The following is a 16,581-nucleotide window of genomic DNA, read 5'->3' as shown; positions in this document are numbered from 1 at the left end:
ATATTGTGTCTATTCAATTCAATTTAGATCATTGGTTCAGGTTATGTCATTTATTACGTGGAGGAAAGTTGCATGTTATAAAATTCATTTTGACAGTCTTCCCTATAAACTAAGATGCTGATGAAAACATGCTGAATTCAACCATTATCTGGATCTTCTTTTGAAAACAGTCTTGACAACAGCCGTCAAAGGACTCTCTCAAACTGGGCCCCAGGGACCCCAAATGGGTCACTGACGAGGTTCAAGGTGGTCCCTGGCAGCAAAACCTGGTCTGACCACTTGTGTTGATCCGACGTTTTGAGGAACACAATGGGAAGTGGAGACTGGAGATGCCAGTAAATACCAGTTATGACCTCATTAGGAGGAGAGTATTAAATAAAGGGAACCTAGGACTGAGAGTAATGGCAGCTTCTATCTCTGGTTGGCACAATCCTTTGCTTTGTAACTGCTGGATTTGTTCCATCAGTGAGAGAGCGAACACACATTTAATCCTCTGGCCTCATCTATTCACAGCTTTGAAACTCACCCCACTTCTAAACTCTGACCCCAGTGTGCCTGTCTGCTCCTATATCCTCTACTCAGGTATGGATTGTCTCTAGCAACCAGCACATTAAAGAAGCATCTTTGACTCTTTTATGTACTGGGGACGTAATGTTTGTTTTCTTTCTTAATAATGGACTCTGTGAGAAAAGTTTTGCAGCCAAGACCGCCTAAACAGAGTACAAGACAGGACTTTGAGGGGATTAAACCAACTCAAGACCAGGACCAGACCAGTATGTATAATGTATGCATGAGTGTACCTTGACAGATGTCTTGATAAAATGATCAAAAGGCGTTACAGAGGTTATTTGTATGTGTGGGGATGTTCATTTGTTTCCTATCAGCAAACAAATACAAACACTAACGAGCTGAAATCAACTTGACCGTCTCTATTAAGCACTCTTTTCCCATGTTTTACCATCCAACTAACACAGTACAATATTTCATGCAAGCGTCAGGTTTTCTTGTCAGACCTGAATTTGTATTTATATAAACACATCGAGCCTCTTTTCCTCCTTAACTGCACAGAATTAGTGCTTTTAAATGCTTGTCTTAGAGGGTTTGGAATCCCCCACTAGTTTCTCAAAACAAGGGCCTCTTGGCATAGGGCCCTCCTAACAGCTAGAAATAGCCCTGCAACAAGTACATAACAGTACATGTATTAAACCATTATTCAATACAGTGTTGTCCACACAGTTATAGTCTTGACTGGTTGTGAAGTCCTCTTTTCCTGAGACCGAGACAGAGTAAAGAGATCGAGACCATTCTCGTGCATTACAACACGACGGTGAATGTATCAAAACCCATCACTTCCAAACAGACCACTCAAGTGCTCTAATAAATAAATAAATGAATAAAGCCAGGGTGCAAATGGAAAATGACAAATTACAAGTTGCATTTCAAATTTTAAAAAGTCCTTTTGGCCGAATACCAGAAACATTCTGATTCCAGTGAATATTAGACTGGACATCAGTCCCATTGATCACTCCTCCACTGATCGAGCCTCCTGTGTTTACTACTCTAAACTCATTACTTAACCCTCTTTATGGGAGTCTATTGTAGCCATGAGGCCCTCCTGCCACTGTGGCACTGCATTCCACCAGACTCTCTGTGTTTCAAATGTGCAAACACCCAACACCACCTTCACAAACGCAGTTAGATTACCATAAGCTTAAATAAGTTCATATCCGTTTTCAAATGGCCTCTTGACTCTCACTCACTTGAACCGTTATTATAACCTCTTCGGATCAAGAGCTCCTCTTGGCAGCATATTCAAAAAGACTAACAAAAACTCTGAGCTGTGTCTTTGAGAGCTCAGTGTGGCTTTCGACACAGCAGGTCATACACAGTGAAAGCAACAATACCATAGTGTAGCAATACTTGAAGTGTTACCAGCAAAATGTACTTAAAGCATCTCATGTAGTAATAATGAGAATGCCCCCTTTCATTGTGTTATATTCTTACACTTTTGCAGCCATTTTTTTTTACCTGCATGCACTGTTGTGTACTTAATCTACGATAACGCATCCTATTTTCTAAGCTGATCATATTTTTTCTACGTCGTTGCAAAGATATTCGTGACTGTTGTTGCATAATGAATGCAGCTGAGCACAAAAGCACAATAAATTCCTCTAAATGCGGCAGATTAGAAGTTTAGAGTTGCATTGAAATCGTACTTGAGTACTTGTAATTAGTTGGGCAAAGCACCCACCAGAACAAAGGCCTCAGAGAGACACTTGAGTGATGATGAGCTCTCTCTTGGATCAAAACCTCCCTCTGCTGGTGAATCTGTGGAACTGCTGCCAGAATAAACACCAGAAACCACCTGGGCTGATGGTACATGTGTTCACTTCATGGACTGACATCAGCTTTAACCAGTATCTCATTTCCAGATGTTGTTTCCCAACATGAATGTGGATAAAAACCAACTACAATACTTCCATCTGTTGACTCACAACTGATGGAGGTGGACACAAAGTCACAACATACAAAAGTTGTGACTATGATGAATACACTTCTTGATGTTTCACACGTTTAGCCTGCAGTAACTTGTGATAAACTGATGTTTGGAGGTTTTTTTCCGTCTGGATGTTAAATGATAAACGTCATAGTTTCCAGTCTGTGTCACCACTGAGGAACTACTTCTGGCCAAATCACGCCTCCTTCATCTTTCTGGATAACGTTGTCAGATTTTTTCCCCCCTTCTCTCTCTCTCATGCCACAGAGCCTGAAGCGGAAGTTGTAATTGAACCTTCTCTCGTGACTCGGTTTGGACTTGTTGGCACAGCCAGCTTGCACAAAATGTAAAAAAAAAAAAAAAAAAAAAAAGAGGTGGGAGGCTGAACATTTGGGAAAGCCCTTTTTTCTTCCTGGACTGCTGACGCGTCCGGCTGCTTCGCCTACGTGCTGCTGCGCCGAAGCACCGACCCCAGACCCTCACAGCCTCCACCATGTTGCTCCACTTTCTACTTTTAGGGGCCTTTCTTTCTCAAGCTGGGTGTTACTTTTCCGAGGAGAAGTACCCGGAGGAGTCGAAAATGCAGCCTCCGACGGTGGTTATCGCCATCATAGCCAGGAACACCGCTCACTCCCTGTCCTACTACCTCGGAGCTCTGGAGAGACTCGACTACCCCAAAGATCGCATCTCTGTGTGGTGGGTTTGCCTGCATGGACACTGTGGACTGCATGCACTGCCGGCCTCGGCTTTTTTATCCGACTATAGCAGCCGTTCAAAAGGTCAATGGCATTTAAATGAGTCTGTGAAAGCAGCAGCGTCCTACCCCCCTCCCCTATCCCCTCTGTGCCTTTCACAGCACAGGCTGCCTTTCACTCCGACACATTCAGCTCCTACTGAGGGCTGCATGACATTTTATCTTCTGCAGACTCAAAACTAACTCATGTGCTTCATTAGTAACGATTCTGATGTAAAGTATGTCTGATACTCGTGATTAAAACCCACAAGCTGATCTGTGCTCTAGGGGTTTTCTCAGTATCTGTCTATGTGTCAGTAAGTAACTCTGATCTCATCTGTCTGCTCAGTTCAGAGTTTGGTTTGATGGACCTGCACCTCAGCAAAGTACTCAGATCTTGTGCTTCAGTAAAAGTGCAAAAGTATGTTCTTAAAGTAGCAAAAGTAAAAGTAGTCATCATGCAGAATGGTGTATATCAGAATAAAAAGCATTAATGGAATTGGATTATAAGTATTGATGCATTAAAGTGTTCATCACTTAAATGTTGAAGCTGGCAAAGGTGGGACGAAGTTGTTCAATGAAGTTATATCTTGTCTTTAACATGACATCATCATTTATTTGTTGATTACATTTTGTATTGTTAAACTTAATCTGCAGTGTAACAGGTAACTAAAGCCGTCACGTAAATGAAGCGGACTAAAAGTACTACATTTACGTCTGAATTGCTGTGGAGTACAATTACAAGTTGGGAGAAAATTAACTACTCAAGTAGAGTGCTAGTACCTCAAAATTGTATATACGTACAGTACTTGAGTCGATGTACGTACTTACTTTCCATCTCTGGACCTGAGTGATGATTTTAATATAAAGTATGTCTGATACGCGTGATTAAAACCCACAAACTGATCTGTCCTCTAGGGGTTTTCTCAGTATCTGCCTCTGTGGGGTACTTTATGTGTCAGTAAGTAACTCTGATCTCATCTATGTGCTCAGTTGAGAGTTTGATTTGATGGACCTGTACCTCAGCAAAGGTGGAAGAAGTACTCAGATCTTGTACTTAAAAGAGTGCAAAAGTATCAGCATCAAAATCCTCTTAAAGCACCAGAAGTTAAGGTAGTCATGCAGAATGGTGTATTTCAGAATAAAGAATATTATGTCATTATCGATGCATTAACGTGTTCAGCACTTTAGTGTTGAAGCTGGCAATGGTATTATGAAAGAGCCGCTGTGACATCCTGATTCAAAAAGTTTCACTCTGAAATCGTCCCACTGACTAGTTCCCTCTTGGTGATGCTCTTCAAAGTGCTCGTCCCTTTTTTAGAAAGCTTTTCAGAAATCATCCCATGAGGGAAAAGACACCCAAAGCATGTTTCAGAGGAATGCCATACGCAATTATAGCATAAAAGTGGTACTTAATCACAGAGTGAAGCTAGTAATTATTTTATACGTCCTAAAGATATGTTGGAATTCATTTTCGTTCCATTGAAGCAGCATTCGAAACATGTCAGATCTTCTCTTTGCATTCAATTTACTCTCTGATTTCTCTGTGCTCCTCAGGGCGGCCACGGATCACAACTCAGACAACACCACAGCCGTACTGAAAGAGTGGCTCACTTACATGCAGAAATATTACCATTATGTCGAGTGGAGACCGATGGAGCAGCCTACGTAAGTCGAGATCATTTTTAACACATTGAATTTTATTTACAGTCGTGTTCTGTTCCTGTAGGTCTCAGATCAGGACACGTCAGTAGGTGCATTAGTATGAAGAAAAAGAAAGAAGTAAGCCGACTTTCTCTCTTTTATTTTATCAGGATCAGAGATTCCTTCCAAGTGTCATTCTGTTGGTGATAAGTTGAATTTATCAACTGGGGGTAACCAAATAAATCAGCAAACGGTCCGAAACTGCACCTTAAGCAACTGATCTTGCTCGCTCGCTCGCTCTCACCCTTTTAATCCGACGCACCGTGAAACTTTATTAGCACACCTTTACAGCACACCTATTAGTCACAGCGAAGCCACTGTATGGCTTCAGATAACACTCACTTTCACTTTGCATAATGAGGAATGATGCAGCACGCCTCTGCTTGTCGGTACGCGTCCGTAAATCTGTGTGGACATCTGAAGAGGCCGTTAGTGGAAATTACTTGCCGCATGTTAATTATACAGTCTGGCTGAACTCTGCTAATCTGCTTACCGTCACTGAACTTTATAGGCTGTATTTCAAGCTGTCATATATAGACCATATATAGAATTTATTTGGGAGATACATCCAAATAGATTGACTCCACTTCCTCAAATTTTCATTGTATTTTGGTGTTTTTTCTTTGTTCTTTTGACAGCTCATAAAACCTTTTTATTGCCTCATTTATTTAAGGAAGGCTCAGTACAATTCAGCACAACAATAAACTGTAATGTGTCCATTGTTGCTCTCTGTTTTAGGTCCTATGTAGGAGAGTTGGGACCCAAGCACTGGCCCAACAGCCGATACGAGTATGTCATGAAGCTGAAGCAGGCAGCGCTCAACTTCGCCAGGAAACGCTGGGCCGATTACATCCTGGTACATAATAAAAGAATCTGTCTTGTGACAGCCGTGTAAGATTCATATCAGGCCCCCTTCTGTTGATTTATCTGATGAGATTTGTTCCCTCTATGCTGCTGTTGTCCCATCCAAGAAAAAGTTCTGGCACTCATTGTTCCAGAGAATTGACACCACACTCGCTCTCCTTTTTTTCCCCCTCTCTTTCCTTTGTTCACTCTGTGTGTCTGTTTCAGTTTGCCGACACAGACAATATCCTCACCAACCCAGACACCCTCAACCTGCTGATAGCGGAGAACAAGTCGGTCATCGCTCCCATGCTAGACTCTCAGGGAGCGTACTCCAACTACTGGTGTGGGATCACTCCTCAGGTGAGTGTGAACTTGATGAATCAGAGCACAGGTCTTAAAGAGACGGGCACGAAAAAGGAACAACATTCAGACCGAGGGTGAATAGAGGTGCTGCAGCAAAGGACAGGATGAGAAAAATTATGTATAACTTTATAGCATGTGAATACTTTTTAGAGGACACCCGAAGTTTGAGCCTGAAAATGAGCATCATATGGGGCTTTGAAAACGTCACCTAGTCTTTTACCCTTATTAAAAATTCCAGAATATATGAATATGCAAACATTTTTTTTGTTTACATCACACTTGTGTACGCTCAATCCATCTGTCTCTCAGGGATATTACCGTCGAACAGCAGAGTACTTCCCCACGCGTCACCGTCACAGAACGGGCTGCTACCCCGTGCCCATGGTCCACTCCACCATGCTGCTGGATTTACGGAAGGCAGGCATGAAGAAACTGGCCTTCTTCCCTCCTCATGAGGACTACTCGTGGCCCTACGACGACATCATCGTGTTTGCCTTCTCCTGTCGGGCTGCGGGTCAGTTAGCCCTTGTTTGTGGTTATATTTTTGTAATCGGGAAGAAAGACAAATAATCCAGTCAACTCAGATGTTTCGATCATTCATTTATTCATTGATTGATTCTTCTTTGATGCTGATCAGAGATACAGATGTACCTGTGCAACAAGGAGCGCTACGGCTACCTGAACGTCCCGGCCAAACCTCACCACACCTTGGAAGATGATCGCCTAAACTTTGTCCATGTCCTTCTCGAGTCCATGAGTAAGAACATACTCTTTTCTTTATTTCTTTGTATTTGAGTGAGAATGAAAAACAAAGTGATACAAAGATTGAAAAATAAGAATGTTTGTCTCCTCTAACTTGTGTTTCCTCTTTGTCAAACAGTTGACGGACCTCCAATGAGCCCCTCACGCTACGTCCATATGTTCCAAAAACAGAGAGACCTCATGGGCTTTGATGAGGTAGACCTCGTTTATCTGGAAGAGATTCATCAAGCTATCATTTATTCTTTATTTACCCTGATTCTTGAATGGTATTAATCAAAATCCTGGTGTTGTGCCTGTCTGTGTCTTGCCTGTGTTGACATGTGTTTTTAATTACACAATAAATAAAACAATAAAACCATGTCTATATACAACTCAGGAAAGGCATGCAGTTAAGTAACCATTTGCCCTTCTTCTCTTCAGATCTATCTGATTAACCTGCGGCGCCGTCCTGACCGCAGAGACCGGATGCTGTTCTCTCTCAATGAGCTGGAGATTGATGTCAAGGTGGTGGACGCTGTGGATGGAAAGTGAGTACATTCTCAGGGAAGGACTCAGTTTAGCGAGAGCACTCAAGTAGCTTTGATGGAAAGTGTGTTTTGAGTGAGAGAAATCAATACCGATTGGTTGTTGAGAAAGAAAGAAATTACTCTGCAGATATATACTAAAACTTCAGCAGATACTGGGTCCCAATGGTATCCTGATATTTTCAGCAAGTTCTGAATGATGGTTTTTGTTCACACTAACGCTCTCTACCTCTTTCCCGTCTCCTGTTTCCGCATCCGTTTACCTTTATTGTGATCTGTCTCGAGAGATGCCACGATTTGTTAATACACACCATGGTTAATTTCTAATCACGTTTTGAGAAACATATAAATGAAGGCTTGAGACTAAATGGATCTACTTTAGTATTTGTATGCTCTGCAACCTGGGAGTAGTAGTGTTGATGGAGGTATTGTACATAATGGAGCATGTTTCTGTCTGGTGTAATCTCAGAGACAAAGATCTGTATGATGATATCACTGAGAATCTTTTATGAAACAGTGTGCGTTGAGGTTGACTGTGGAAATATGAAAATATAATAATATGATACGTGTCTTTGTGTGTGTGTTTTTATGTCTGCAGTGCACTGAACAGCAGTGACATCAAGGTCCTGGGTGTCGACCTGCTTCCAGGCTACTATGACCCCTTCTCTGGACGCACCCTGACCAAAGGAGAGGTGGGCTGCTTCCTCAGCCACTTCTTCGTCTGGAAGGAGGTGAGAAGACACACACACACACACACACACACACACACACACACACACACACACACACACACACACACACACACACACACTATACATGAAAGTCTTTATTGGCATGACTTTAGTGTATTGCCCTCTTGGATGGCTGCTTTGGTATGGTTTTCCACCCCTGCCCCTCAAACATCCTGAGTCTGCCACTGAGTTTTTAGAAATTTGGTCCCAAAAAGGAAACAGCAATTAAAACACAAGCCTACAAGGGATAACATGTACTTAAAACACTCTCGGTTCATTTTATGACTTTTAAAGCGTCTCTTCCTCTTCCTCCATCAGTTTTTCAAAAGCAAAAACTTAAGTGTTTCTTTTTCTGTATGCCTTAACCATCTCTGAACTAAATGTTTGTCCCTCTTGCCCTCAGATTGTGGACCTGCAGATGGACATGGCTCTGGTCTTTGAGGACGACGTTCGTTTCCAGGCCAACTTCAAACGACGCGTCCTCAGACTGATGGAGGAGGTGAAGCAGGCGGAGCTGGACTGGGACCTCATGTAAGATGGCCACTATTTAATCGCATGGATCTTGTTTTAACAGGAGTTAGGTTGAAGGCTTGTAGAAGGTGAAACTACCATGCCTTTTTTGATTTATGGATTGAGGAAGAGGAGCAAGATGACGGAAGATCAGTGGAGGTGACCGCGAGCCTTGAACAAGACAGTGGCGGAGAAGCGCCTTCCGACCTGACACGTGCCTTTAATCACAGTGTGGTGTTGGACGGAGCTGAATCCTGCTGTTCCAAACTCCAAATTTAGTGTGTGTGTGTGTTACCGCGCGCGTGTCTGAGTAAACAATGGCTTGGAGGCCAAGTTAACACCGCTACCAAACGATCTGTTTCCCAGAGTGTGTGTGTGTGGTTGCGTGTAGGTGTGTGTATGTGTGGGTTAGTAAAGGAAATAGAGGGAGAGAGAGAAGGCAAAGAGAGCTCAAGCTAAGAGCGTAGCAAGGAGGTGTCCTGTCGACACTAGAAAGACACAATGATCGCTTTTCCATCACCCAGAGCCTCTCTGATCTTTGTTCCGGATAGAAATACGTCTTGTTGTACGCTCACATGGTGGCAAAACTAACACGATCGATCCACAAAGTTGGAAATCAACGCGGCTGTTGATGCAAAAACACGAGCAGAGCTGATGTGGAAACATGGTGGGTGATGCCAAGGGCTGGGGCTAGCTGGTTAGAATGCTAACTTCAGTAGATATCTCTGCAACACAATACACAGATGTCATATCATCAAAACAGTTATTTCTTCACATTTTGGTGATGAATTTAGGCAATTTTTGAATGTTTTCAACTAAAATTCTTACACTTTGCCCCTTTGAACCATGGAACCTTTAAGGCAGGGAGTGTAAGGTCAGGTTGAGTCAATACAGGATGCTCAAAAGTATGTTGTGTGTCTGTTTATTAGGGAATGTGAACACTCATTTGCTTGTGAGCGTTTCTGTGGTTTCCACAGCACATAGAAACCAGTGTTGTACATTGAAATCAAGACAAATCTTCAGACACATGATGAAAGCTTTTTGAAGTAAGGAAGACTTGAACAGGCTTTTTTTGTGTGCATTGTGGTTCCCATAACTCTTTGAAAATGTTTAAACACACATGCAGGACAAATGGTGCAAAAAGACAAGAACAAAGACAATGCTTCAACAATGATTTCCAACCCATTTGGCAACAGGATCAGCCACACTGCAACAGATTTCAGCATCCAGATGTTCTGGATATATTGCCTCTTTTCTTCCTCACTGCTGTTTTCTTTCTGTTGCTGCAGATACCTCGGCAGAAAGCAGGTAAATCCAGGAAACGAGGAACCGGTGGAGAACGTTCGCAACTTGGTAAAGGCCGACTACTCGTATTGGACTCTGTCATACGCCATCTCGCAGCAGGGAGCCCAGAAACTGCTCAACGCCGAGCCACTGTCAAAGATGCTGCCAGTCGATGAATTCCTCCCCATCATGTATGACAAACATCCCAAGTACGTATGACACCAGCACTGAATCCACCGGCAGAACTACTCATAATTCGCTTGTGTTCAAAAAGATGAATATTACGATGAAATCATGTTTGTATCAGTCATATTCACATACTGAGAACTTTCAAAACTCTACAACCTCCATCTGCCAGACCTATAAAGCTAAAGCAGACCTCATAATTGCTAAAAATTTTCTTCCCTATAGACGCCTGAACTTGTATACTTGCTATATATTTAGCTAAGTATTTTTGGCGTTGGTAGATTAAAGAACTATAGTGAAGTCTGTGGTTTACTTCTACATGTTTCTTTTAATTAGGTCAGCTTTTGGACATAACTTCTATTCTTGTCACTTCAGTATATATCGCTTGTTGGGTTAAATTTGAACACCACATTTCAAAGTAGGGCTCTAATCTCTCTGAACATTTTTTCATTTTATGATGTACAGATTTTATGACACCATCTCTTCTGGGATTGATCGTCTGGAATTTGGGCAATGTGAATTTCCACTTTTTTTTAGGTGCAGTGTGGTTGCCAGATAGACTCGAGCAGCCAGAGGGGATTCAGATGTGTGTCTGGTCCACTTGTGCTGAACTTTTCTGAATGTAACAGCCCTTTTAAAGTTTTTAGTCACGCTATTGGTATGGCTAAAGGGATAGGACAGTCGGCTGCTGTCACAGTCCGTCCACAACTTTTGTTGAGAATGACGTATCTTAGCAACTATTGGATGAGATATTTTACTGGCATTCATTTTGTCCAGAGGATGACTCCCAATGACTTTGTTTACCCCTTGCTTTTCGTCATGTGCTACCATAAAGTTTCTGTTTTTTTGGGGGGTGAAATGTCTCTGCAACCACACGGCAACCGTTTCCTCTGACATCGCGCTCAAGGTGGGATGCTCAAATATTGTACTGCTGTGTTCAAGGTTGCAAGTCCTGTAAACACAGGAAATCTGACAAATTGTTGTAATTTCACTGCTTCCCGATTGATCATCAACTGACAAAACCATGCGTAGAAATCAGCAGCGTAACATTATCACAGCCTTTGAGCTTCCTACCCTGTGTGTGTGATGTCAGAGGAAAATGGCTGCTGTGTGAATGTGGTCTTTTGGATGGATTGCCATGAAGTTTGGTACCGACATTCATGTTCCCCTCAGGTTGAATTTGAGTTTTGTGATCCCTTAACTTTTCATTTGGTGCCATGATCAGGTCAACATTTTGACTTGTCCAACTTTTTCCATCATAATATCCCCTTTTGAGAAAACTTATGACCCATCAGCCTCAGTTGTACTTCATATTAAGTGCCAATTAGCAAATGTTAGCATGCTAACATGCTAAACTCAAACAGTAAACATGGTAAACATTATACCTGCAAAACTTCGGCATGCTAGTATTGTCACTGTTGCATGCTAGCATGCCAACTTTAGCATTTCTCTCAATGGACCGCTGTGCCTGAGTACAGCCTGACATAAGTGCTAGCATGGACTGCTAGCAGACTGTTGGGTTAGGGTTGGGTTTTCTTTTATTCATGTTGGCTTCACAGGTGGTCCAGCCACGGTTGTCTCAAAACACCAACAACATCGAGGTCCTCCCACCAGTCCAAAAATACTCTTCCTGCTCTTCCCACACTCACTCCTCCTCCATCCCATAACTGCCTTAACTCAGTCAAGATGGTTGTTAAGTCATTTGTGGTTGTTGTTTGTGGTTTATTATAGAGACGGTGTGACACGCATCAGTTGTGTGCCATCTTAAGTTTTGTAAAATATGAACATCACCTTAATGTGCCTGCATCTATTTTCAACCCTGACCCTTTTTGTAACCCTACCACCCTGACTACTACTGATTAGCCCCAACCAAACCAATCCCACTGTTGTTATCTAGCCGTGTAACTGGGACACATATGAGGCTCTGACTGTGGGAGATGAAATGCACCTTGGGCTAAAGGGCCTGCAAACCAGAAGGCTTGGCAGTGTCTGTGTGCTCCGTCATGTGTGGAAAACTGGCTCATGGCCAGCCCACTTTCTCTGTTCTCTCTCTTTCTCTCTCACCTCTGTGATTCTAATTCGATATGCTTGACTAGTCCGCGAAGAATGCACAATGACCGCACACCACACATTGGTCCTGCTGTCGCCCTTCATGCTAAGAGTAGCTGATCTGTGTTTGAAAATCAGCCTCTGTCTCCATCTCTTGTCAAATCAGTGAATTCCAAGTAAAGGAAAAATTGCTCAAAGTGCACTTAATCTCTTCTGCTATGAACAGTTGTATTTTTTTATTGTGATATACTCAATATTTGATTAAGTCCTAAATCAATCAAATCCATATAATCTCTATCACTCTTCTCTCTCTCTGCAGTGAGGACTACAAGTCCCATTTCCCCAACAGGAACTTACAAGCCTTCAGTACGCGCCCCCTCCTGGTCCAGCCGTGTCACTACGCCGGTGATGCTCAGTGGGTGAGCGACACTGAGACCTCGACTCTGTGGGACGATGACTCCGTACGCACAGATTGGAGGGGTTCCCACAAGACCCTTAAAGGCGCAGCGCCGCCGCCCGACATGCTGTCAGGCTCATACAAGGATGAACTTTAGTGCGGAGCTGCCGTAACTGTAGAGGAACCTGCGGGTCAAAAGGCCACGGGGTCAAAGAGACAGACGCTGAGAAGAGAAAGTGTTCTCAGACTTTATTTCAGTCCACTCTGTGTCAGCGCTGCGTCGTTTAAACCGGACTTTGGTTTCTTCAAAGCATGTTAGCAAGTGTACGGCACAAGAGGACTTTTTTTGTGGGGGGGTTAATTGACTGTAAAGACTTGTAAAACAACAGATGTTATAATACTTGTACAGATGTCTTAAGCAATTCAAATGCTTGAATTTGCACAACAGATTATTCTTGAGTACAATCCATACCTATTTTCTTTTTCCATTTTTAGAGTTTAATCTGTTTGTATGGCTGCCGTCAAGAGCATTTTTGTTTGAATGTATGCTTGCGATGGTGCGTGCTCGTGCTAAAAGGAAACCAGAGAGGTGGTTTTATTCCTTCACCTGTTGAGTTCTGACTCCAGTACCTGCACTGTTCACAACCCCTGGGAAGTCTGGACAAAGGCCCTATAGTTAATAATACTATTATTTCTTTTTTTCCTGTGTTGTTATATCTGTCCATCCATTTCTCGGGTATTTAACACAAAGTTAGACTGACCCTTACAAATGTTTCTTTTTAAATATTAAGTCATTAATAGATTAACGGAAGTAACATTGACGCATTGGACTACCTTTTACTCTTTGGCTGTGGATTTCGAGGTCCAATCTGTATAATATTTGTTAAGCGCTCCCAATTCTCATATCACCAGGTCATGTTCCCACTCTGGCGCGTTTTGTTTTATGTTTTCAGACGTACTGAACTGTGTTCGTATCCACTTAGAAATTACAGACACAGACACATTCCTCTTATGCTTCTTAAAAAGCAGTGAACATTATCAAAACTCAACAGGGTTCCCAAAACAGTGCCTTGAAAGTTTTGGAAATTAGAAGGGGTAATTGAAAATGCTTGAATTTATGTATTTTGATCAAAAATAGAAATTAAAGTAGTTTTGATATTTTCTTTTAGCTAAACACAAGTAAATAGGCAAAGTACACTGTCTGCATATGTGTCTCCCTGCAGTTTCACTGTAAGGGTCCCTGACACAGCAGGTTAATGGAACAAACAATGTCGGGCTGTCAGTGAGCATCTGATTGGCTGTTGAGCTAAGCAAATCAGTGCATGAGAAGTCGAAAAAGAAAGGGAATCGGGCCTGGAAAGTTATTGAAATTGATGTTTAAGAAGGTGTGGGAATCCTGCTTTAAAAGAAGTTTCATATCATTTCAATTTCATCATCAGTACTTGAAAACAAAATATGTACATGTTGTTTCAAACTGTTTGAACTGACAGTAAACATGCTTTTATGTGTTATTGTATACGGTGACAACTTTAGACATGAAAGTTTTCAGTGTGCTCAAATATTTGTATAAAATCAATGCAGCATGTCAAGATGTGAGCTTGAATTATAAGTCAAGATCATTCGTCAGCAGAGTGCTGCAACTTTTTTTGGAGGGGGACCAGTTACTTCCCTGTGCCACATCTTATGTTAGAGATGACCCCACTCGTGTAGCAGAAGTCTGTAAAAGCCATATGAAAACACAGCCTTGAACAGCCTTTTTGTAGCATCACTGGGATCCTTAAGTCCTTAACTTTGTCTGCGCGCCGTTGCAATGCAAGTGACTGATGTAATTCTGACGTGGATTTAAATTACGATGATCAAGTTACACTAAACCTGTATTACAGTCGTCTGTCTTCATAAACATTCATGATAGCCGTTCATTTTCTATCTGTTATCGTGGGTGTTGCTTTTCCTTCATATGTCTTAATTTATTTGTGGTGTCTTTTTGATGTGGTTGATGGATAAGAATCACAAGCAGCAATCAAAGTGCAATGGTGGCTTTTTTGCCCAAATCCTCTCTCTCTCTCTCTCTCTCTCTCTGCGTGCCTTTGAGCAATACATTTGTATTCAGATGTTATCAAACAGGATGTCAGGACAACTGTATAGTAATCTTTTCAAATTTTAATAAAAAAAAGTTTTTCCTTTTTTTTCAGTGACTGAATGTGGTGCATTTTTTTAAATTAGTTATGAACCTAAATGTATGTGGACAGAGAAGTAACTAAGTATATCATGGTTTGAAACAAGTACTACCAGATGTTGTACTAAAATCCAACACAAGAGGGTACAATACAATTTTATATGAAAGAGCTGGGTGAACCAGATACACGACAGTGTCTGTATTTGTGATTAGAATTCAATATACTTTTACATTTTATGAATTAATCAACTTCCACAATAATGATAATCAATATAATCCTCATTTTTTGTTTTAAACGCAACATAGTCAATAAGGTGATATTCTTAAAAATAAGGGGTCTAAAAATGTTTAAATGTTATTGCTATATGTTACGATACGATAACTGTGTTACTTCTTAACAGATTTTAAATACATTAAAAATTGTGCCTGGCTGTTCTATTATCATCACCACGGTGTAACGAGCCAAACCAGATCTGTGTATATTCGCTGATGATGGTGTAAGAACAGACTTCTAATGCATGATACCTTTGTTACAACATAACTTTCAAGTAATTTGATAACTTTTTCTTTTTCTTTTTCTCTTTCTACACACATACACACACACACCTTGGCACACGTGGCACAGACACAAGGCTGCATGTAAACACACCTTTAGCATACCTCAGCTGTCTGCACCTGCACGAACCTTTCCAGTTTACATGACCTTATTTCTCTCTGGAACAGCATGTCACAGATAATGAATGAAAAGTGAAGTTTAGTCACAACATACAACTCATGTGCATATAGATTTACTGTTTGCACACACACTTGCACATGCATGTAAATGTGTGTGCGTGTGTGTGTGTGTGTGTGTGTGTGTATGTACATATATATGCCACGCTGCGCTTAATTACCATTCAAAAACTGTTATACAACCCCATGGAAAGGGTTATAAGACGACGACACAGTCCAAAGTATGGTGCCGGCCATTTCCTCGGTTTCAGACACACACATACACATACACACACCGGCAGTACATAAGATAGAGACTTTCTGCAACCCTCTAGATCTCGCTGAAGGCTGTATGAGCTGGAGAGAACCTCCTATAACAGGAGGGAACCCAAACTCAGTGCCTGATTGGCTGCTGGCTTGGAGGTGGGGATTCCTGAGGTCAACTTGGCAGGCAGAGAAGCTGCATTAGGCCCAGTGCTACACAGCATAAGGTTTCATAATGTCAAGTTACTTAGGCAGCATTGTGAGGGTTCTCTCATCTCAACCTTCATTCCTCTACTGCAAGATCACCAGAACTATGTATCCAAAGCCTCGCACACACGAGTACTCCTCATACATGATGTCATATGTTAATAATCTGACGTGTTACTTCTGCTTGGTTTGGTCTCTGGACCTTGAGGACTCGCAACAACAGCTGCTACCATGACATCCCCCAAACACCCACACACCCACACCCACACACACATCAAACACAATCTAAATAGAACAAACAACACATCAACTGATTCAGTGTTTCTCCTTTGACGATGTGTTGCAATGTGTTGTGCAGTGGGAACATTTCATAAAGGACTAACATCTTCGCTCCCATGTAACGTTAATTTTACTCAAATGTGGAAAAAAGACAGATGAAAGAAACCCAGAGAAAGCCAAGAAGCTACAATTTCTCGATAGATACACATACATTTCTGTGCACTGTTTGGTTGGTAAATCCATGCATGCAAATCAAATTTTCAATTCAATTATCCAAGGCATAAAAAGAAAAATATTAACCAGCACCACATCCTGCACCCTGCTGAGTCTTGGACTTTTGTTAACACCTTAAAGGACA

General features: G+C 41.8%; 1 protein-coding gene across 1 annotated transcript; it reads left to right on the top strand.

Annotated features, from left to right (window-relative positions):
• The first annotated feature begins 2,973 nt into the window (after positions 1 to 2,973).
• cercam (cerebral endothelial cell adhesion molecule) lies at positions 2,974 to 14,715 on the top strand. Its single transcript, XM_073477968.1, has 12 exons — positions 2,974 to 3,193; positions 4,788 to 4,898; positions 5,673 to 5,790; positions 6,006 to 6,140; positions 6,453 to 6,657; positions 6,781 to 6,900; positions 7,024 to 7,100; positions 7,326 to 7,432; positions 8,028 to 8,160; positions 8,564 to 8,691; positions 9,960 to 10,163; positions 12,509 to 14,715. Exons 1-12 carry the CDS (start codon positions 2,991 to 2,993, stop codon positions 12,741 to 12,743), a joined length of 1,776 nt encoding a protein of 591 aa, XP_073334069.1. The 5' UTR covers positions 2,974 to 2,990; the 3' UTR covers positions 12,744 to 14,715.
• The last annotated feature ends 1,866 nt before the right edge of the window (positions 14,716 to 16,581 follow it).

The sequence above is a fragment of the Pagrus major genome, chromosome 12, assembly GCF_040436345.1.
Source record: "Pagrus major chromosome 12, Pma_NU_1.0".
In the NCBI taxonomy this organism is placed as follows: Eukaryota; Metazoa; Chordata; class Actinopteri; order Spariformes; family Sparidae; genus Pagrus; species Pagrus major.
This window is presented reverse-complemented; position numbering and strand designations above follow the sequence as displayed.